The sequence below is a fragment of the Perissodus microlepis genome, chromosome 4 (assembly GCF_051167445.1).
Source record: "Perissodus microlepis isolate ML-2025 ecotype Zambia chromosome 4, ASM5116744v1, whole genome shotgun sequence".
Lineage (NCBI taxonomy): Eukaryota > Metazoa > Chordata > Actinopteri > Cichliformes > Cichlidae > Perissodus > Perissodus microlepis.
Genome location: NC_140464.1, coordinates 23,176,071 through 23,200,234, shown reverse-complemented (window position 1 = coordinate 23,200,234; position 24,164 = coordinate 23,176,071). Strand labels below are relative to the sequence as shown.

At 44.7% G+C, this 24,164-nt stretch overlaps 1 protein-coding gene across 1 annotated transcript; it reads left to right on the top strand.

Moving 5' to 3' along the window:
• The first annotated feature begins 1,189 nt into the window (after positions 1–1,189).
• On the top strand, positions 1,190–19,182 carry fscn1a (fascin actin-bundling protein 1a). The gene is made up of 5 exons (XM_084926548.1): positions 1,190–2,265; positions 12,935–13,091; positions 14,148–14,269; positions 16,278–16,445; positions 16,737–19,182. Exons 1-5 carry the CDS (start codon positions 1,425–1,427, stop codon positions 16,943–16,945), a joined length of 1,497 nt encoding a protein of 498 aa, XP_084782674.1. The 5' UTR covers positions 1,190–1,424; the 3' UTR covers positions 16,946–19,182.
• The last annotated feature ends 4,982 nt before the right edge of the window (positions 19,183–24,164 follow it).

Genomic DNA, 24,164 nt, shown 5'->3' with positions numbered 1-24,164 from the left:
AGCAGATGACAAACAGAGCCACTGTCTGTTATAAATATAACTCAAGCACTCATTAAATAAAAATATGATTATACAAGAAAAAATCACAGTGCAGGGAGGTTTCAGTGCTTTGGCTGGAGGGGGGGCATTTGGCACTCTGAACCTCTGCTCCTGTTGGCAAAGTTTAAAAAGAACCAAAACTTTATTAGTAATAACATTCAAACATTAGAATAACAGAACATATAATGAATGCATATTTAGAAGTTGTTTGTAACATGATGTAACACATCTTTTCTACCAACATGTGCAACACTTTTTACACTGTGGTGCTAATTTTTTATTTCTGAAATAGTTTTTGTTGTTCTCCTGTTTTGTTTTGGGGGGGGGGGGGGGGTTAGCTCGATGACAGATCTCTGATCATGATTGACGCCAGCTGGAAAGGTAGCAAAGCTAGCTTGTGATTGATCTTACTTTGTATAGTTATACAGGTGGAAAGAATATTTGTGTGTTTTTTCTGTACCCAGATTGGAAACTCCAGCGCTGTCGCTCTCATGGCGCTGTGCCATGGACGTGCACGGGTCATGTTTGGAACAACTGCCCTTGAAATTTCACTGAGCCATGAGCTACTTCTGCGTTGGCCGTTATCTGTTTGTATGTTTTGTTTTAAAGTCTACGCTTTGTGTACTTTTGTGTGTGTGTGTGTGTGTGTGTGTGTGAGAGAGAGGGGGGGGGAGAGGGTGCTCGCTCATGCACATGGACTGAGAAGATGCCAATGTGATCTGTTTGACCTCTTTGTTTCCAGCCCTCTGATGTGCATGCTCGGCCCATGAATAGAGCTGTTTTGTGAGCGGACACACGCACACGGTCCTCGTGATTTGAATGCTGAACCGGTCTCATATGTGTCTGAAAGCGAGAGAAAGTTATATTATTTTAATGCTTGGGTGGAAATCGAGTCGCTAGATATTAAAATAGAGGGCTTTTTTTAAGCATTTAAGACAATTTTAAGAGTTTTGAGCTTGTACCAACACACACTGTTCGCAATTAGACTTCTAGGGAATTCTGATGACAAGCGGGAAAACAGGGGAAAATACCTAAACTAGACGGATAAAAGCAACAGGGTTCGAGCAGAGGAGACAACCGAGCTCTGCTCCCAGATTGCTGGTCATCCTGGAGGGCGTGGTTTGATGTGCGACGTCACTGATGGTTATATAGGCTGCAGCTGTGGCGGCGGTCTCGCGCTGCTGAGACAGGCAGAGCACCGAGGACCGGCGGCGCGCGCTCACAGACTCCCCCAAACAAAGAGAAGCACGCGAGGCTGCACAGCATCCCACCCTTTCAGCCGCGAGCTCACTTGCAGAACCGCTCCTCCTCCCCTCTCCTCCTCGTTCTTCTCTCATCCCTCTCAGGACAGAACCGGTCCGAGGCTCGAGCGCACAGAAGCGACAATGACAACTAACGGAGCGACGAACGGAACCAGCGACATGCTGCAGATCCAGTTCGGTCTCATCAACTGCGGGAACAAATACCTGACGGCGGAGACCTTCGGCTTCAAAATCAACGCGTCCGCCACGTCCATGAAGAAGAAGCAGATCTGGACCCTGGAGCAGAGCGGCGATGACTCCAGCGGGAACGTGTTCTTCCTCAAGTCACACCTGGGCCGGTACATCGCCGCCGACAAGGACGGGAACGTCACCGGAGACAGCGAGACCCCGGGTCCGGAATGCCGGTTTGTCATCACCGCTCACGACGACGGCCGCTGGTCCCTGCAGTCCGAGCAGCACGGCCGCTACCTGGGCGGCACCGAGGACCGGATCATCTGCTTCGCCCAGACCGCCTCGGTGGCGGAGAAATGGAGCGTGCACATCGCCATGCACCCGCAGGTGAACATCTTCAGCGTGACGCGCAAGCGGTACGCGCACCTGAGCGACAAGGTGGACGAGATCGCTATCGACCGGGATGTCCCGTGGGGAGTGGACTCCATGATCACGCTCGTGTTCCGAGATCAGCGGTACCACCTCCAGACGTCCGACAACCGCTTCCTGAGGAACGACGGCGCGCTGGTCGCCACGACGGACAAGAGCACCGGCTACACGCTGGAGTTCCGCTCCGGTAAGGTGGCCTTCAGGGACTGCAGCGGCAGGTACCTCGCGCCCTCCGGGCCCTCCGGTACCATGAAGTCCGGCAAGAGCGCGCGCGTGGGCAAGGACGAGATGTTCGTGCTGGAGCAGAGCCACCCGCAGGTCGTGCTCACCGCAGCCAACGAGAGGAACGTCTCCACCCGGCAAGGTGGGTGTGGTGGTGGTCCGGTCCAGATCTTCTGAGTGTGTGTGTGTGTGTGTGTGTGTGTGTGTGAAGAGTGTCTGGTAGAGGAAGGGTTAACGTGATGGAATTTTGAGACTGCATCTCCCTCCTGCAGCGCGCGCGCGCGCACACACACACACACACACACACACACACACACACACACACACACACACACACACACACACACACTGAATGATGGACACACACACACACACACTGAATGATGGACACACACACACACTCACTGAATGATGGACACACACACACACTGATTGATGGACACAGAGCATGGCCTAGACTTCTAGTCCCACACCAGAGGCCTGTGCGCACTTACACATGTTTAAACAATGCCTTTTGGGCCAAATCACCCTCCTTGCATAAAAAGTACTCCTGGTGTGCCATACCACGCAAATACAGGGCCAGTGTTGTTGATACCAGTACCAATACTTTTAACCTATAATGGCAGCTTATGTAGGGGAGAGCAGTGTGTCATGATTTATGAGAGGAATCTCTAATTTGTAAATTCTGAGCACATTTTAATGACCACTGCATCACTGATTTTTACATTCCACCTTTCAGCTTTTCATGTACTCTGAAACTAGGTTTTTGTTTGTTTTTGCGTTTTTCATAGTGCATGTTTGGGGTAAATGATTTCCATTGATTCTATCACGCTTGTATCCATCTGATACCAATACCAGCATTGGTATCGATATTTGGATCGATCAGCCCACCTCTACAAAACGCAGCACGAAATCCACGCCATCATTAGCCGAGGGTTTTAATACAGTGGACTCCCCCCACCACCACCACCACCCCGCCCACCCCCGCTATTCCCAACCCCCTCAGGCTGGAGCGGATTAAAAGCACTGTTGTATCGTCTATGGTCAGTAAACTTTACAAACCACCACCATGTACACAGAGTTCTCAGCCTCTTACACACAGAGCACCGTGTGCACGTGTGCCTTCATTCAAATGTAAAACAGTCTTAAACTGGAAGGCTGACCGTGCCACCGAAGCAGAATGGCTCCACAGTTAGAGAAAGGGGAGAAGATGACTGAAAACTTGGTAGGCAACTGCTACTTTTGTCTTTATACCAAAACAGCTTGCTTAATTTAGGTCGGGTGAGGTTCTGACCGATATGACCAGGAGCATTTAAAAATGCAACACTAGAGTCCTCACCATCTGTGCAGCAGAAAAAGCTCCACAGTCTCAGCTGTCCAGTGAATGTGGATGGAAAAGCTGAAACTGGAGCCTTTGTGTCTCATTAAGAGAGATGCACAGCAGCATCCACTGCTGATGTGATTATTAGCTTCGATAAGACGGAATAGTTTTTGTTTTTCTTCAATCTACTCCCCCTTCCCTCCATTACTGTTTGAGTGAGAGCTCATGGTTTTCATGCATGTCTGATTTTCGGCTGCATGACTGGGCAAGGACACAAGCTTCTCCCTCCACCTTCTTCCTTCCTTCCTTTTTTCCTCACCCCTCCTTACTTTTTTCCCAGTCTCTGTCTCCTTTATTGTTCTAACCTTTGTTTTTAACACCTCTTCTATATTTCCCCTCCTCCTGCCTTGCCACCCCCTCCCCTCCCCCACTCATACCAAGCCTTCAGGCTTGGCTGCTGTGTGTCTCCAGTCGTCATCGATGGCATGCCGCATGCTGAACAGTTGTCAGCCTTGATGTGTGCCTGAATATCTCTTTTCCCATCATTAATCCGAAACAAAAAAAAAAAGTATGATGAACTCAGCAGAAATTTGAGATCAGAGCGAGAGTGTGTGAATCATTCTCTAAATATCACTGTGAGCCAGCGCAGTAATCTCTGAGTATTTGCATGAGGCCGCGAGGCTCTGAAAGTAATGAACGACTTATAACTGATGCTCTCTGAATCGCTCTGAATATTTGGCGTCTGCTGAGAAGACTGGTGGTTTAGTGGCTTTTTTGTTTTGTTTTTTAACTACAGCTTCTATTTTCATAAAGTGTGATCTGTCTATCCTTTCATTTTCCTCTCATCTTTGTCACACCCGGGCATGTTTGCTCTGTCTCCCTGCTTTGTTTACTTGTCACAGAGACATTCATCCTCGACTCACAAAGTAGGAGTTGCTACTTTATGTTTTTTTTTGTCCACCTTTAAGCTCAGTCCCAACCCACAAAATGGTGGTCCATTTTGAAGGTGGAGGTTGCGGTATTAAAATGATGGGCCCCTGCAATGAGAGCACGAACTGCTCTTTAATAATCCACCACAAAAACAATCACACTGATCTGAATGCTGGCTGCTCCACCACAGTTTATTATGGAAGGTGCAGTATCCTGCTTACATGGCATGTGTTTAAGCAAATTTTGATACTAAGTGGCTTGTAATCGAGGAAACTGCAGTTTGTCATATCCATCTCTTTACGAGTCGAGTGACACATGGAGTATTGGATGCAGCGTGGTGGATCTGCATTGATGGTTACCTTGTAGACAAACAAAAATTTACTTGCACTCGATGTTTCTCAGTGAGAAAAAGGTCAAACAGAGGTGTTGGGTTCAGAATGTCTTTACCTTTATTACACACATGCTTGCTAGCGTGCACTCTCCCCCGTCATGAACTCTGTGGAGCCACCTCTTGCCTGCGATGGCTGGTTTTAAACAACCAAGATGGCGACGACCAGAAATCGTCTACAAACCAGCGAGTGATGTCACAGGTGGTGTGAGTCACTTTTAAGTGTGTTGCTTTAACTTAACGGTGCAGGGAAAGGAGCACTGCTATCAGACTGCTTCTCGTGTCTTTAGATGCTTTATGCTGAAATATTGGAAATCATATCAGACATGTACCCATGATGCCTTGCTCATGGGTGACTCGACCCAAGTCGTCCCTTCTGACTGCTACAACTTGTAATGAGCAGGAGATCCGAATCTTGAGAGGGGGAAAACCACATTCAGCCCGCAAACAACGGGATCATTGTGATGCAGATTAAATGCCAAGTGGAATTAAACTGCCTCCAGATGTTTTTTCAAATCAACAGCTGCTTATAGTCCCCTCCACTCCATTCTAAAGCGGCTATTCGGCTGACAGATCCAAGCCGTGATGATGGTTAAAATCGGCTGGCTTTCATTAGGTTTTTTTTGGGGGGGTTGGCTCGGGCCAGCTCAGTCGGGTCACTCTGAAAGCTGCTTTTGTCCAGTCAAAACTGTTGATTTGGTGACTTGCACTTAATTGCTGTTTGTCAAGTTCTCACGCTCAAAAGCGGTAAATCTAGTTTAGACATCCTTTCATTAGTCGGCCATGATTATTGAGTCATGAAATTCTCCTTTTTTTTTTTTTTTTTTTAATCTTTCTCATGCAACCCTACTTTAAGATAAAATTATAGTCTGCATTGTGTGCGTTTTCAGTTTTGGCCGTGTTACAGTGGAGCTCGCTGGAGGAAAAAGATTCAGCTGCTCGTTTCAGGTTTAGCACGTTTGATTTGTTGTGGTTACATCATGGGAATCTGCATCCGCACACCTCAACGGTGCAGATGGTTAATATATTATGAATGCAGCTTCAGCTGATAGTATTAAGTCAGCTCATCCAAACACACCTACCAAAGACTCTGAGCTGAATGGGATTAGAAACGTTATCAGTGCTTTTGTTTGCACTTCATCACGAGACCTCCGTTAATCTAAAATGTTGCAAATAACTCAAATGTTGCAAATGTTTTTACAAGAGAGGAGCTGACTCTTTACTCCCTTCTGTGATTTATTTTGTTACAGCCCAGCAGTGTTTTAATAAATCCAATATTTCATATTGCTTCACGTTAAGTCTGATGTCCGTCATCGTGTGACTTTAAACAAAACCCAAACTTCATTCAATTCAAAGTCGCTGAAATCAGTCTTGTGAGGACAGAGTAGTCATTTATGTCACATCGGTGCCAAAGTTTCTGCTGTTCACTAATCTGAACTCACAGCATTTGTAATTGCTTTTTAAACTGACTCAGTGCTGCCGCTTGTTTCCAGCTCATAACATCCACTCTTCTCGTCTCTGGTCACAAATTCTCAGAGAGGCTGTTTAACGACCCGCATATGGACTCGGACGCAATTATCAGTCAGTTAGCCTGCAGCTCGGTGGCCCTTTAGTGGCCTGTTCTTCCTCTAAACTGTAGGGCAAGTGTGAGTGAAGCCTGAGTGCTGGTTTGTCAGCTAAACCAATAAGAATCCGTCACATCCTGTTGGCGACCGGTGGTTGCTTTGTGACCACCGAGTGCTGACTGCTCTTTGTAAGTAACAATTCCCTGAGGGGCAAATGTGAGGTGACTCGGGGGGGGTCTTTGGTTTTTGGTGACAAAGCTCCTGCTGTCTCCATAAAACCCAAAGGACTATGAAAACAACTAGATTCAACCAAACCTCCAACCCCCATTGTGAAACAGTTAGCTTACAGTACTGTGTACCATCTTAAGTCTCCCTTTATTTCTTTATAATTTGCTAGGAAAATGGGAAAGAAGTGCAGCAGCTTGTTGAAACATGCAATATCATATACTGTATGTGTATAGTTGTGTATATAAGTATATACTACTTTAAGTAATCTTCAGGAATAGTTCTCAGGGCTTCTTTAAGGACATTCAAAGTTCTTCTTTGGGTTTCGGCTGCTGTTTCTTCCGTTCTTTGTCAAGATGATCCAATAATGTTCAACAAGGTTGAGGTTTGGGGTGGGGAGGCCAATCCATGCCTCTCAGGTCCCGTGTTAGGTCTTTGGATTCTTTTTTTCACCTTTATTTCTTAATGACGTAACTTTATCTTTGGCATTTTCAGAGATTCAAGTAAACAAAATGTGAGCTAATGTTTTTTTGGGGGGGTTTTTGTCTCTTTTTTTTGACGGGCTGCTAGTAACAAATTTACTATTTAAAACCGGTTCTATACTAAGTTGTCCAGTATGTGCAGACACTATGCTGGTTTATCTCTAGAGCCGGGAGTCTTTTTTAAATCTCTTGAATGATTCGGTGAGTAGTAACAAAAAAAACAACCCCATTCCTCTGAAAATGATCAATTGCAACTGATGCAACGAAAAACAGCCTGAAGATGACATATTTTAAGAAAATCCGGCTCCTTGGAAGCAAAATATCAGAAAATGAGGTGTGACTAAAGACACTTGCACAGTCTGTGGATCGAACAAACTGAGCTTTAAATGTAGCCAGCCTAAACATCTCTGTAGCCTCACAAAGCTCACTCTTGTTAAATGTTGCTTCTCCCTATAAAGTCATCTATACGGATTACAGATTCATCTGTGGTTGCTTTGCATTAATTTGACAGAATCTTCATCTCCTAATTCATAAATAATTTTTAAGTCTGCGCATTAGTCAGGGTGAAACCAACCGTGTAATGTGTGGTAAACTCAGGAAGCAGAAACACTGGCTCCATGTTGTGTCTGGCCACGAGTCAGCCCTGACACCCTCTCTGCCTCCTTCATCCCCACCCGCGAGCAGGAAATGAGACGTGAGAGGCGCAGCTCTGACCTTGGCTGGTGTGCGATAATCCCCGCGGGGTGAAGGGCGACTATTTGCTTTCTCTGACTGCAACAAGGTCGGCCAGTAGGATAAAAAAGATGGGAAGCATTTAATTTATGCATCCTTGGTAATGCTCGCTGGCTGTGACTGAGTGGGCACGCTGGCGTTTTAATGTTTGCACGCCCTCTGCGTGTTTGTGTGCTGGGAGCGCGCCAGAGGATCGGCCTCGCGTCAGCTGCATACCCACGAGGGGGGGAACCTCTCCTCCTCGATGTCTGCGCTTTATTATAGGTTAGGGTTCAGCTGGTCTCCAGCATGTCATCCTGCCGTGCTCTGGGTGTGTCTCCACATCGCCGTCCTTGAGTTCACAGCGCAACTGTACTTCAGTAGAGACGAGCTGAACACACAGTTTGAATCAATTTGCCCAAAGATTTGGGGCATCCCCGGGCACGATAGTCTCTCACATGCCTGACCTCCTTTTCTCTGCATGCATGTGTGTTGTTTTTGTTTTTTGAGTTGAAGCAGCAGTGTTTCAGTCAGTGTGGGCCGGCTGGTTACACTCTGTGTGTTTGGATCAGAACAAAAGCTGATGATCTGGCTCCCTGTTTGTGCCCCAGCTGGTCGCCTCCTCAGTCAGGGCCTGGTGAACAATAGGAGCCACACAAACACAAACACACAAAGTAGGCTTGATAGAATCGCGTGCGTTCACAGCAGGCCTCTGGTGCTGGCTCACTAAGGACAATCTGTGCCTGCCGCCATTAGGCTGAGTGCGATGGGTGGAGTGGACAGAAAGATGGAGGGGTTGTTTAAGTAGAGTGTGTGCATGAGGTTTGGGAGGAATCGGCATGTGTGGTTTGCTGGTGTGTGTACATGATTGCAGACCCTCTCTGTCCTCCTTCATAACCCTGTGAGCTTCAAGACTGATCAGTGTGGACAGATCTGGTTGTGTAGCAGCCTCGGCCTCACGGCTGAGGCTGCACGGCCTTCAGGGTGACTGTTTTGTCTGTCAGTCTGGTATTTTTTATAGCAGTTTTTTTTTTAATGTCCTTGTGATAACTCAAGACAAGGCAGCCGACTGTGTGAAAGTGTCTGACACCATCTGCAAGGCTGACTGAAGTTTATTCAAATCAGATATTCAGAGAATCATTTACTCAAATCAGCTCAGCATGCAAAACTGCGTCTTAGTTTCCGGGTTTATTTTCATATAGTGAAATTCATGTTTGTTTTTCCGCTGAAACTAACAGTTCCAAACTCACGCCAGACTTTAGCCGGTGCCGGTTTTCAGTGTCTGTGTGAAAATGCACATTATACATGCACGTAAAAATCAGACGTCTTAGATTTGTACAAAAATGAAGTAAATGAAAAACATTGAACTGAGAATGAAAAACAGAAGCTAAAGTGAACCCTGCTGACCTTTTATTCAATATTTTTAGACTGAGTTTAAACGTGTGTGATGCTTGATATTACCCCAAGTCATCGGTCACTGAAATGAATGTATTCGAGCCTTGTGATGATTTGGTGTCAGCGGTTGTTTTATTTTAGACTGAAGTAGTTGTTTTGCTTGGGCAGAGTGCAACTGAATAGACTGTTTGTTTGAAAAATTCCCCATTTTGGGAAGTATGCTTATCCTCTTGACTGATGACAGTCAGATAAGATGCGTGGTTACACAGTTATACGTTTTGAAGCTGTAATCTAATTTCACTGGTCGCCTCATGAGCAGAAAGAAAAAATCTCCCAAAACATTACCCTGCCTGAACTGCTGGTACAAGGCAGCATGGATCCACACTTTCATGTTATTTATGCCAAATTCTGTCTCTAATGTTAATGTTGCAGCAGAAACTGAGACTCCTCAGACCAGGCAGCATTTTCCAAGTCTCCTGTTGTCCAATTTTAATGATCTTGTGTGAGTTTTAGCATCAGTACGATGGGTTTTCTTCTACTGTGGTCTTCTGCTGCTGTAGCTGAACTGCTCAAAGGTTTGATGTTTTACATTCAGAGATGCTCTTCTGCATGGCTTGGTTATAACGAGTGGTTGTTGGAATTACCTTCTCCTCAGCATAAAACAGCTTGTCCATTCTTGTCTGGTATAAACAAGGTATTTTATCCAGAGAATTATTTTTCTTCTCAGACCATCCTCTATAAACCGATGGTTCTGTGGGAAAATCCCAACAGACTAGCAGTTTCTGAAATACTTGGACCAACAACCATGCTATGTATAAAAAGTAACTTGCATCACCTTTCTTACACATTCTGATCCTCGCTTTGAACTTCAGCAGGTCGTCTTGAACAGATCTACCTGCTTAGGTGTGTTGAGTTGCTGCTATGTGGCTGACTGTTGAGAGATTTGCAATAACAAGGAGTTGAACAAGTGGCCAGTGAGTGTGCAGTCTTTGAAAGCAGTTAAAGGATTTTCATGCAAGTTATTTTTCACCATATGAACATATCTAGCTCTTTTCACCAGAGCACTGATTTAAAAAGCCATGCCAGTTCATAATATGGAAACAGCCAGCAAAGAAAAATGATAGGAGGAAGTGCGTACTAATGAATAGATATGGCCGCCACCACCACACCTGTGCTCCATGTGTCATTGATGAGTGGCTCAGGTTTCCAGGTTTGGCTCTTGATTGGTTCTTTTGGAGGACGGCGCAAGAAAACCACCAACTTTGCCTTTGAATAGATTTCTGTTGAGTGACTTTGAGTGCTTTGAGTCTCATATGTAATTCATCACATTTGTATGAAGCTGCGGTTAGCACCAGGTTAGCTTGAACTGAACAGATGTAAGCAGCTAGCTTGGCTCTGTCCACAGTAACAAGTCCACCTACCACCTGCTCTTTAAAGCTCAGTAATTACCACACTGATTTGTTCGCCTTATCCTGGTTGTCTGGTTTGACCCCTAACTTCCTGAGCTGGATATCAAACTGCTTGTTTTCCATAGAGCCGCCTCGACACTGTATCAAAACAGAGCCCATGCTACTGCTTTGAATGAACAGCTCACGTTAACACAACCCAGATGACATAACTCACGCTTGATGGGCTTTTTTCTTTGTGCTCTTATCATTTACAAGTCAAAATTTCAAAAGTAAAGACCTCATATTAAAATGAGGTTTTGAATGACTTTCATAAGAGTCTTTTGTAGTGTTTTTAAAATTAGCACATTTGCTATTTGCATTGTAAAGTCGTCTCTAGTACCAGCCAAAAGCTCGTCATGGGTCAAAACCACCAGCAGATGGTTTGATCCACGCATAGCCACAGTCTCGGTAATACATGGGCTCTGCTTTGCTACTAGAGTTGCGTTGGCTGAGCAGGAAGCAGCGAGCATTAGAGGAGAGTTCAAGACGTGTCCTATCTTGGAGGACACGGATCTTTTTTTTGCCATTTTTCTTTCTCCTTGTCCTCTTCAAACCCTTCTAAATGAACATTCTTGTTTCTTCTGTACCCCCTCCTCTCCACCATGTGGTTCCCATTATGGTTATATTTTCCTTCTTAATCATCTGTGTGTGTGCACATGTGTGCATCTCTGCATTTTTCTGCAGAAACTCAATCCCGAGTTGACTTTTAGTGAGCGCCAGACACAGTCCGTGACCAGTAACTGTTGAACACCTTCATGTAACGCTGGCTCTGTGTGAATACTGTTACTACAGAGTGCTGCTGGCAGAATAGTTACTGTTGGGGTAAAGATTCCCCTCTTAATGTGTTCACAAACACGTGTTGTGCCACTTGTGAGGCTGTTTTTTTTTTTTTTTTCAAACATCTTTTTTTTTCTTTTTTTTTTTCTTCGTCTTCTCCTGATTCGCCCTCTCACCTCTTGCTCTGCACACATTTACATAGCAGACAGGCTCTCTCGCTCTCTCTTTCTTTTTTGTGAGCCCTCTGGCTATAGGTCAGTGCACAGTATGATTTCATCATATACAATAGCGGGGTTTGTGCTGCTTAGATTGTATTTGTGCGTCTGGGTTTTCTCTCTTATAGTTGACTCATGTGTTTACCTCTTTGTTGCTCTTGAGTGCCTGACTAAGGTTGATTTGATTTTAATGAGGTCTGCTGATCTGTACAAACACACACATGCACTCACAGACTCACTGATTTTTGTAGTTTTTTTGGACTACAGATATACAGCAGGGGAAGAAGGACGTGGAAATGACAATTATAACTGTGATGTATTTTAAATGTTCAGAGCTAAAGCTTTTTTCTTTTTTTAAATTGGCCTACAAGTTTTGTCAAAGCTAGCTGCCATCGATTAAATATCCAATCAAATTATTCAGATAGTTCCCATTGCTTTTGGTACACCTTAAGGGACACCATCACTCTCGTTTCGTATTCTTGGAATCTGCTATAGTAGCTTTGCATGATTCACAGTTCAAAATAATCCTTTTATCTTACACTGGGCCTTGTTGCAGTTTTCTTCTGATATCTGATTGGCTGCCCCTCATGAACAGGAGGTTTGAACAGCAGGTGGGTGGAGCTTCTGTATGCCTGAGATGACCATATTAGGGATATGTTCTCACTGACATCATGCAGAGTGGGGAAAAAATATCTCTGAAATACTAAATGCCTACAAAACCAACAACTTATACTTTAGTTGAGTAATGATGTTTTCATGCTAAAAATGGAAGCATGTTAATATTTTATCATTATTTGGGGATGTAGATGTAAGTATTTAGCTTCAGTGCTGCTGTGCCTTCTCAGATTCCCGCAGAGACTGTTGTCACCGCTGGCTAGCAAACTCTCTGTGCTGTGACCGTCCACTGTGACGCCTGATCCTTTGAAGTGTAGTGGGGTCTGTCTAGACCAGGACAGATGTGAGTGGGTGGGTGTGGGTTTGTGTGCAGCTGTGTTAAATCCTTCACTAATCTAAGCAGACTGATGTTGTTCATTTGGTACGTCTGATCCTGACCAGCGGATGTGAACGTGTGGGCTGTGTATACCTCGGTGGGTATAAGGGTGCATGCAGCGCTGTCCGGACATATTGAATTATGAGGACAGGGCTGATGTCCTCATAATCCTTGCAAAGAAAAAGCTTTTGGAGAATGTTTGTATAGAAGTTTCAGAAGAAGTCCTTACTATACGGTTACCTGCCTCGCGTGTGTGTGCGTGCGTGTGTGTTGAATGTTAATGATGAATCTTCTGTGGTTATTCATATCCCTCTCATATTCATCAGCCTCACAAGGTCTCCCCAACATTTTAACCCCGCACAGGTATGGACCTGTCAGCCAATCAGGATGAAGAAAGTGACCAAGAGGTATTCCAGATGGAGATCTGCCGTGAAAACAGGAAGTGCGCATTCCGGACTGCCGCTGGGAAATACTGGACCCTGACGGCTAACGGCGGCCTGCAGTGCACGGCCTCCACTAAGTAAGAATCGCACACATCATCACAGCTACACCTGCTTCAGTGAGGTCCGTTCATTGTCCGTGTGTGTGTGTGTCTGCTGACTGTGGAAAACTCAAACTGGTCCGTCATAGCTTCTGGTGTTTAGTCCTCACTCGTAATTTGACCTGTGTGTGGGAGGGATTGATGGCATGTTCATAGCTGTGGCATGCTGTGGGAGTTGAAGTGCATTTGTGTGCAACCCTAACCTGTGGAGTCATTTGCTTTAATGTACAGTAGTTCAGTCCAACCAGAGAGCTAGCTATTAACCCCTGACCTTTGACCCTATGCTCTTGAGTCACTTCTCTGTGAGTCCCCAGACAGATCCAGGAGTGGGAGTCTGGTCATTTTACATGTCATGCTTCAGTATTAAGAGAGTTTTACTTTTAAAGCCTCTTTCTTGAGGAGACGATGTGCGGTGATCAGGAGGAGCTGCATGTTTGCACGTGTGCAGGAATGATGCAGAGGACAGCAGTAAACTGATTAGCTTGGTCACAAGCATGCGCTATGAGGGAGCTCAGAAGCAGATCATTCTGTTTAAGATAAGACCGAGCAGATCCTCGACACTGAGGGGGGCCTGCAGGAACTTCACCAGATTCCTCAATCACATTCTTGAGATTTCCCTCTGTTTACTTCTCACAGATTAGACCACCAAAGTGCTTTTTTTTTTTTTCTTTTTTTTTTTTAAACCAGCTGTGGTCTGCTGAAAACATTTTGAGAATGTTTCTGAGCTTCAGAGAATCAAAATCAACTTAAAAAATCCTCTCCCAAGTGAAAGGATTTAGTAAGCTACTTGATTCCACTTAACCAAAGACTTCAAGCTTATCCCTCTACCCGGATCCTACCTATCCAATTACCCAAGAGTCACTTGCACTGCGATAAAGCTGCTGGGTGTCTCAGTCTGTGAAGATGTGTTTGTTTTTTGTTTTGTTTTTTTAGCTGACAATCCTGCGAGTGCATTACTGCATATCTGACTGCTGTGTAAGGTTTTTTAGGTACTCCTTTAACTCTTACATTTTAATTTTCTCTCCGTCTCTGCAGATCAGCTAATTGCTACTTTGACATTGAGTGGCGTGGGAAGAGGCTGACGTTCCGGGCTGCTAATGGGAAATACGTCGCCGCCAAGAAAAACGGCCAGTTGGCGGCCACCATCGACAGTGCAGGTTAGTGCGACGTGTTGATACAGCCGTGCAAACAGACGCACGGGGGCTAACCAATTTACACCTCTGCAGTGACGGGGGGAATTTCAGTGCAGTGGAAGTATTGTGGCTCCAGTTGTGCACTTGAGAGTGGAGGGGTTCTGTTTTGTAAGCTGTTTAATGCTTTTTAACTCTGTTGCAGTCTTTTCGTTTGCGTTTTTTGCCAAGTTCTTACTCGATGTATTGAATTAATGGTGCTGATTGGAAACATCATGGGAAAATTCCTGAGCAAGCAAGAGTGTGTGTGACACTAAAAATAAATAAGGGCTGGCTTTTGTTGCCGGTGTTGTGCAATGAGTGAAAAGCTTCCTGCTGACTAAAAACAAAAACCTCTTTATATCTCTCACAGCCATGAATGTGCTGTTTATCAGCCACAACATGGAAAGTGAAACCATTGCCCAACACATTATATTGGCATTTTAGAAAATACAGGTTATGCTGACATTATGAAGGTGGTTTTTTTTTTTTGTTGTTGTTTTTTTAATGTTACCTTCAAACACTGAATATTTTAAGCTCTTCTAGTACTGCAAAAACTGAGTTTATACAAGACTGAAAGTCAATATTTGGTATGATCCCCTTTAGTCTCCAACACAGTCTGAACTCTCTTGCGCAGGTATAGAACAGTTCTCCAGGCTTCTTGAAGGACATTCAAAGCTCCTCTCTGGATGTTGACTGGCTTTTGCTCTGTTCTTTGTTAAGATGATCCCACACTGCTTCAGTGGTGTTGAGGTTTGGGTTCTGGGGAGGCCAATCCATGACTGACAGTGTAACATTGTGTTTTTTCTATCGAGATATGCAGATATGCTTTTATCCCATTGACAGTGTGTTGGGGATCACTGCAAAGCGCATTGACACAGATTTTCAGTCCAGTTCTTGTATAGTTTGGTATACCTATTACAGCCTTTTCTCCCCGTTTGTCAGTAAGAATGACTTCTTGACAGTCACCTTTCTACTGAGATCATTTCTCGTGAAGCATCAGTGAACAGTAGATGGGTCAGGTGAAGTTCTGGATGCATCTCTCAGGTCGTGTGTCAGGCCTTTCACCTAAGAGCTCTATGCGGGGGAAGAAAAAAAAAAAAAAGTGAAACAAATGTGTTCTTTTTGGTTTTTTTTGCAATCGGCTGCTAGCAACAAAGTGCCTAAAGGTGCAATTTAAAATTGCTTGTGTTGGGTGCCTTTTCTTCATTCTTGAATGATTCATAGTTTTAAACAAAAGATCTTCCCTGTGAAAATGGTCAGATATAAGAAGCCAATGTTGAAATAACAGCTTCTCCTAACAGTCTTTTTGTAGTTGTAGACAGATTTGATGTCAGTGCTAACCAGCTAGCTAACCGGCTAGCTAACAGCTGCAGATTTTCCTCATACACTGATGCCACATATTGTCAAGTAGTTTGGTTGATTTGTGTTACATTGATGTCCTTACATTGACATTACACTGAATTTTTATACATGTAACGCTTGGCCAGATAAGTTTTTATTAATAAGTGTTTATTAACTTTGGCTACAAGCACATGATGAAAGTCTTTGTGCTAACTGGCTGCCTGTAACATTAGCATTTAATAGGCAGATCAACACTCTGCAAACACCTTTTTCCTCACATTAGTCGGTGGCACAGAGGTTCTAAAAAAGGAAATGCCAAGCTTTTGCACAGAATTTAGGCTGACAGAAACTACAAGTCAGCAAGCGGATCACAAGATGCTCCACTTATAGATCAGGCGTTGGTCTCCAGTATTGGCGGATCAAAGCTGACGGGTTTTTGCTTTGTGCTGCAGTTTCTCTTTCAGGAGGCTTTGGCAGCTTGAGCACTCGCTGACACAGATTTCTGACATGAGTTGCATCACATACTTTATTTTTTAATGAGAACAAAGAGTCAGCATTTTTAATCATAAGCAGCATTCCAGCAAAACAAAGAAGCACAATGTGCTGATGTGAAGACCGCACATTGCTCTGACACATCTGTTGTCTTTTTCAGGTGAGTCTGAGGAGTTCATCATGAAGCTGATCAACCGCCCGATCATCGTGCTGCGCGGGGAGCACGGCTTCATCGGTTGCAGGAAGGTGACCGGGACGCTGGACTCCAATCGCTCCTCCTATGACTACTTTACTCTGGAGTTCAGAGATGGAGCGTACAGCCTGCAAGGTCTGTTTTCGACACAACTGGGTCCTGCAGAGGAGGACTCACATTAATGGAAACTTTCATTTGTAGCAACCTTAAACAGTCAGCAAGCTGATGCTATAACGTCAGTATGTGGAGAGACACAGACACGGGGGGTTTAATCATTTATTCTCCAAGAGATTTAGATTTTCACTATGGACTCACAAGGTGTCTGTGCCAAAAAAGGATTTCAATCTTTTGTTTCTTCCCCATGATTATCATTTTTAATCCTCACTTTTCCTCCTCCCCTGTGCCTCCTCTCCACTCTTCCTGCAGACTCTACAGGTAAATACTGGATGGTGGGGAACGAGCAGTCGGTGGTGAGCAGCAGCGACACGCCCGTCGACTTCCTCTTTGAGTTCTGCGACTACAACAAGCTGGCCATCTGCCACGCCGCCGACGGGAAATACCTGCGCGGCGACCACGCCGGCGTGCTGAAGGCCAACGCCGACGACCTTGAGACCGCCACGCTGTGGGAGTACTGAGGGGGAAGCGGAGGGGGAAAACCCGCGGCGAACGGGGATGTGGTCGCCTGCCGCCGTGATGCCGGAGGAGGGAAACGAGAGCACGGCGGCGGCTCAACGACACCACCCGTCCACACATATATGGTGTCCTCACCCCCCCCCTCCCCTCCCCTCCTCCCTCCCCTCTTGCTCCTCAGTATATCCTGTACTTATAACTTTATATGTTGATGAACTGCACAGAGAGAACAGGAAGGCTAGAAGAAGGAAAGAAGGAGACGCTCCTTTTTCCTTTCCTTTTTATCCTTCCTCTCTTTTTTCCAGCTCTGCTCTGCAGTGCCGACCTTTATCTGTTGCCATAGTTACCACGGGGCTGTGCACTTTTCTTCTGCTCCAATCTGGTTTGCTGCTCGACCCATCCCCACCCCCCCATCCTCCGCCACTCACTCCGTCCTCGCCTTACGATTGGGCTGTTTCTACCCCCCAGAGCAGAGCAGAGCCACGTTTAAAGAGCCCCCTCCTCTCTGAGTGAACCCCCTCGTCTTTCCACTCGTCTCTATTGTTTGTGTGAGCGGCACACGGTGGCAGTATTTATGGTGTCTGAGCTGATCTGGTAGAGTCCTTTTTCTACTTGATCTGATCTCTGAAAACAGACTCAAACCTCATCGCTGTGTCCTGTCAGGTGGCTGTAAGATAGGAAGGAGGAGGTCTGTTTCTCTGATGGTTGGCTCTTGTAGAAACTGGTTTTCTCGCCAGGCTGTTTTCTTTTTTTTTTTTTAATTTCCTTTTCTCTCTCATGAGCGGGCCTCGTGCGCCTGTGATGACTGTGATACAACTGGAGTGGATCTGCTGATGATAAAGATGTTGAAGATGTTCTGATCGAAGGGTTCAGTCTCGCCCGTTTTTCATCTCAAGTGTAGGAAATGTCCAAACAGTTTCCCGTGTAGTTCCTCTAGCGGTTTCCTCATTGGTTTGGCAGGAAGTCTGATTTCCTAGACCAAACGATGGGAAGTAGGAAGTTGATCGCTAATGCTATTGTCACAAGAATAGTGTAAAGAAACTAAGTGAAGCATTAAAAATGATGGGCCACGTGTGGTATGTGTAATGGGGGAGGAAAAAAGTCTGTGAAACACAGTTGGATTCATTTCTTTTTCCATGTCCGAGGCACAGACATTATCATGGGTAAGTGTACAGTAGGTAGTCCTAAAAAATAAAAACTGGAGTAAAATGATTTATAAACTCTTTGAAAGCTGCTTTTTCGATTCCCTCGACTTGGCGCACGCCTCAGCCTTTACATGTAGACCAAACCTTTGATACTGGAACCGACAAAAACTGGAACCTGGTGCTACTAACAACGTCCCGTCGAGCATCTCGCACACCGTCTGGGGACGGTTTTCCTACTGCCTGTCCACCTCTACACCCATTCCCCATTCCCTAAATCTGCTGCTTCTTTTCGGTCCGAGCAGCGTCGTGACCACATTTACAGCGACGTCTCCATTTCTGTTTGCGTTGGATTTTTTTTCTTATGTCTGAACTGTTGGTGAAAGTTCAGTAGAGACTTGTTTTAAAAGGAGGAAAGAAGTAGTTTGGTTTCGCGTTTGATTACAAGTGGTCTGTAATGCAGTCATGTAGCACGCTGCACCCACGGGTCCTCCTCCACCTCCTCTTCGATTCTCCACCCTTCAGCAGTCTGCATTCATACTAACAGAAGCAGAAAGTTTCTATCTGCTGCTTTTTTTCTTTTCTTTTTTTTTTAACGATCCAGCAAAGATGATCTTGGCACGTGCACCCCCGCCCCCACCTGAATTATTGGGCTCTTCCACCCATCATCATCCAGCATTCCTCTGATCTGAAGGTCAGTATGGAAAACCAATCACTGCTTAGCCCACGTCCAACTTTCTGAAGGTTTTTATTTTTTTTTATTTTTTGGCATGAATGGTTGAGAATCTCGAGTGAATAAAAGGAGCAGTTGTCCTCGGAGAAACCAGCTTCTCCAAGGTAACCAAGACATGGGCTTAGACAAACGGATGTGGAAGGGTAAACATGTGGTAATGACTGTGCCTTACTCTTGAGTTTTCGGGCAGTAGACAAATTAGAAAAAAAGAGTCCACATCTTTGCTTTGTATAACTGGAACTTCCTTTTGTATTATTTTGTATAATTTTCTTTGATATTTGTGGATTAATCTCTCTCTCTCTCTCTCTCTCGTGCCATTGGTTCACCTAAAATCCAACGACCAATAAAACTGGGATTTGGAACGCTACATGGCTCAATGGTATTTTTTTCTCATTTCCTGGCAAGTTTCAGACAAAACCCTGGTGTCCTCAGTGACCTCCTCTCCAGAACTGTTTTTTTTGTTTGTTTGTTTGTTTGTTTGTTTGTTTGTTTGTTTGTTTGTTTTTTGAACTGCATGTATTTTTAATAAAAAAAAAAAGTGCACATCTGCTGCAGTAGTAGTGCTCAAAGCTCTGATTACATTGATCACGCAGCTCACCTAGATACCTGGTCAGTTACTAGTTTCTGTGAAAAAGAAGCAGTCAAGTATGATCAAATGGAGGCTTTAAACTTTAGTCTGAGGGGTTTAATGTAAATATTGCATTACTGCTGTGGAATTGCAGACATTTTTAATATTTTCCTATATTTTCAAAAAGAAAATCTGCTTATGGAGCAACGCAAGCCTATTAAAATCAAAAACTCCAAAAAGCCTGAAAGACTACAAAAGAGTGCATGATGACAGAATTATTTCCATGGTTAAGAAAAACAATGTGAAAACCTCAAACTAGGAAAACACTATTGGATGCAAACCAGAGGTATCACAAAAAGGTAGGTGCAAGATTTAAGCAGTCTGATCAGTCCAAGAAAGACATTCATGGACAAATTAAGATTAAGAATTAAGATAAACTTCAAGAATGATGGGAGGCCTGGAAAAGTACTCCTGATCTGAAGCGTGGTGGAGGTGTGGGCACTCAAAAATAACTGGGTCAGTTTTTTGATATTGTAGCTGCTGATTGGATCCGGATCTGAGAGCTGCACTTTATAACGGATTCAGTCAGACGCCGCAAATGGATTGTTAGAAGCAGCCTGCATGTTCCTGAAGCAGTGTCCTATCAAAGTGCTTCTTTAGGAAAACTGGGGATTTAAAACTGCTAAGATCACAATGCAATAGCATTTGTGTCACTTGCTGAAGGCTACCTTGATGCTGCAAAGACCTACAAACAGCAGCACAAAATGGTTCCAGTAGAGACATGTCAAAGTGGGATCTTTACAGGTTCCAGACTTTAAAAATATTTGCAAATATTTGATTCTTTTCATCTCAATTCAGTTATTTATATAGCATCAAATCATACCAACAGTTGCCTCGAAAAAGTTTTATATTGTAACATAAAGACTACAGTAATACAGAGAAAACCCCAACAGTCGGATGATCAGCTATGAACAAGCACTTTGTGGCTGTGGGAAGGAAAAACAGGGTGAAATCTCCAGCAGAACTCGTAGGGGTGGCTGTTCTTGCCATCTTAGTTTGCTTTTTTTTTTTTTTTTTTTATTAATATTTCAACATGTGAAATATTAAATCCATCTTGCACTTTGATGGTCTCATTTCACATGCTTTATGTGAAGGTAAACAGGTTTTGGAGATAAAAGGAGAAAACTATCCAAAAGCTTCACATATTTTCTCTCTTTCTTCACTACTTTCTTCAACCGCAGAGGACAGATCAGGACAATGAATGTGCCAGACTGGGGGGGGCAGGGTTGTTAACACACATAAGGAGAAAGTCTGTGCATTTTACTCAACATTTAAAGCTTACTTTGAAGCCCAAGACTTTCTCAGGCTAAATTCTTTTGTTCTTGCAAAATGATTTATTTATTATATCCTCAAGAAGACGACATTTTCCAAGTTCAACCTGGATAATTCTGGAAATCCCAGTCTTTTCTTCCCCTGCTCGTTTCTCATGTAATCATAGCTTCATTTTTAGTCTCTTGCCAGTTTCTGACCACAGCAGCTCCACTTGTTGCGCACACACAGACACACACACTTTTTTTTCTGTCTCCTGAATGGAGCCGTTGTGTTGAAACATTTATTCTAGCACAGAGGAAAGGGCAACTGCTCACTCACACACACAAATGCACATTTTGGGTGGTAATGTAATGTTGGAGCCTCCAGAGAAGCCCTCTAATCCCCCCCCCCCCCCCCCCCCCGCACACCCCTGTCAGATTTGCAGATCCCAGAGGAACACCCAACATAGCAAAACAAACATACACCACCCTATCTAATCCGCCCCACAACCTCCTCTCCTCCTCCTCCAGCTGCTGACTGATTCTGCTGAAAAAATGAGTCACTCAGAATATGACCCAGATCCCAGGAATGGGTGCAGCGGTTTGTGGGTGAAGTGTGAGGCTGCAGGCGGAGCTGGGTTGGCTCGCTCTCTCTCTGCCAGGAGGGGGAGAGAGAGGGAGGAGAGGCTGTGTGCGAAATGGCCGCTGTCTCCACCCACATCTTGTGCACCCCAGCAGTGTTACCATGGAAACACCAGCTGCTAGAAGCTTGGATTTTGTGTGTGTGTGTGTGTGTGTGTGGCACTGTCAGGGCGTGAAGTGTCAAAAACCTTCATTGCATTACTGATGCTCAGGCCTGGTTAGGTTTAATTTGAGGGGGTGGGACTGCACTGAAGGGTGAGGGGTGAGGAGCCTTTAGGGAACAGCACCAGGAGGAGGAGGAGGAGGTCCCCCTTTGATCAGAGAACAGCTCATTGAGCCACGCTCTACTGTGCGGACTCCTCCTCCAGCATCCATCCTGTGTGAACGTACACTCTCCTCCACCTTCGCTATCAGCTCTCTCCGCTCTAATCAAATCTACCTCCCACCCACCATCACCATGTTTTTCCACTCTCAGGCAGTGGGTCAGTGGGTCAGCGTGTAATCTCTTTAGGGGATGTGAGTGAGCAATATGGGTCTGTGCAGGATGAATAGCAGGTTGACTCATTTTTACAAATCAGCCATCAAAGGCATGAATGACGCTTTCTGCATAGTTTCACATCTACAGCGGCTCTTACGAATACAGCAGTGGGTTGGTGGTAAAGGTAGCTGTACTGAGGGGATACAGCTGCATAAGCACATGCTCATTAAAAACATACAGAGCCATTAAAGAGACACACAGACGATAACACACACAAACAAAGCCAGCGGAGGTGGAGCAGCAAAAACCATCAGGGGACCAAATGCTGCCAGACACCAGCGCTCCCTGAGGAGGAGAGCTCCAATATGCATGCACACATGCACACACACACATGCACACACACGCCTGCAGTTCTATTTTTGTGAGGACCTCTGTTTATATGATGCATTTCCTTATCCTGATTCGCAGCGAGAAAACATCCCAGATTGCTCTCACTCTGCTCCGCAGAGGTTGTGCTGGTCACCATGTAACATGCAAACAATATGTATACAGCAGTGTGAGCACAGGAACGTGGATGCAAAATAACAGGAAGCAGCAGGAAGCTGAGGCACTATTTGTCCATCACAGGTGTCCTAGAAGATATGTAGGTCACGTCTGTGGTTTGTGTTTTCAGGCCTGCCAGAATGTGACGCATTTAAAATCCGTTTCATCGTTCAATCCCATTCAGAGCTTCGGCTCCACAACCACTATTCAGGGAAAAGACTCGGTGTTTGTCTTTTAGAGGCTTGAATAGCCCATGGTGATACTGTTATTGTTCACATTTATGCATCGCTGCAGATAAGGACAGTCTGTGCATATTTACATGACCTTTTCTGCACACAATGACCATTTGAGGTACTCCACCTATCACACACAAGACTTCAAACTAAAAGTACAGTCTGTGTTGGTGACATAAATGAAATCCTCTAATCATAGCTACTTATGGGATTTGCATCTCCTAACTGAAATTAACTATATTGGAATGGCTGGTTTTGACATATTAGTAAAGATATGCAGCGAAATATAGTAACACAGCTGGAGATAATAAATATATTGCTACCTTAGGACAAATAGTACGGTGAAAACGCTGATGAATGTGAGGTTTAAATAGATGACGGCGATGCTGTTATTGTACTGACTGAACTCCTGATTTGCCCTTTTATGCATCAGTGCAGTTAAGGACAGGCCCATGTATATTTATATGACCTTTTCTGCACACAATGAGCATTCAAGGTACTCCACCTGTGACATACAATAACATAAGGGACGTCTGTGTTGCTGCTGTGACTGAAGTCCTCTATTATTGCTACTTTCGTCTGCTCCCTTATTCACACAGCTCCACATGTTGGATGTAGCAGAGCGTTTGCACTAGATGCAAACACCCACACTCAAAGGGATTTGTGTCTCCTACCTGGTGTGAAGCAGGTAGCAAATGTGTAAAGCACTACTCTGTGGATGAAACCCTCTGTCAGCTGCTGCTATGTAATTAGCACTAGAACTTTATAGTGATCTAAACTGACTGGGCCAAATGAAGCGGCCCACAGTGGACGAACTGTTTATTTTTCTTGTAGACTCTGGTCTGGATGCATTAGCATGCTGTTATCTAAGCAGGAAGCATGGCTGAGGCTGACTTGGTGGTTCAAGCCAACCTTACTGAAGTCGTGGCACAGGAAGTACAGGAGGTCCTCTACCAATCGGAAGCTTTGATCCCTGTCTCTGCATGGCGACACTGAATCCTGAATTACCCTCAATGCATCCATCAGAGTGTGTGTGGATGTTAGATAAAGTGCTTAGAGGTACAGAATAAAAGCACTGTGAGTGTCGCTCATAGCAGAAGGTGCTCAGTAAACTCTACAAGTCCCAGTCCGTTTACTGCACGGGCAGCACATTAACACACACACCCTTCTCTTCAGATGTACTTTTCAGTATGTTTGCTATACTTGTGTACTTACACTTTCCTCTAATACTGTAAAAAGCCATGCCTCCATCCATGACAGTGTTTCAATCATAATACCAGGGTAACTATTGAGAGCTTGAATTGTGTAAGTGACAGCATCGACTGCGTTGCCAGAAATCTCCTTTATTCAATCTAATCATGTCAGCTAAGCCCGCCCTTTGTTGTTTGAATTAAATGAGTCATTAGGAGATAATTCCCTTTAATGCTATCCAACTGTAATCCATGACCCACACGCTCTTCTGGCAGGCCCTGGGGTGTCTTTGGGGAGTAGAAAAGAATAGAGTAGAATAGGATTTCTAATTAAAAGAAAAGATTGTTTCTCAGGGATTCAAACTCATGACGTCGGCAGCAGTGA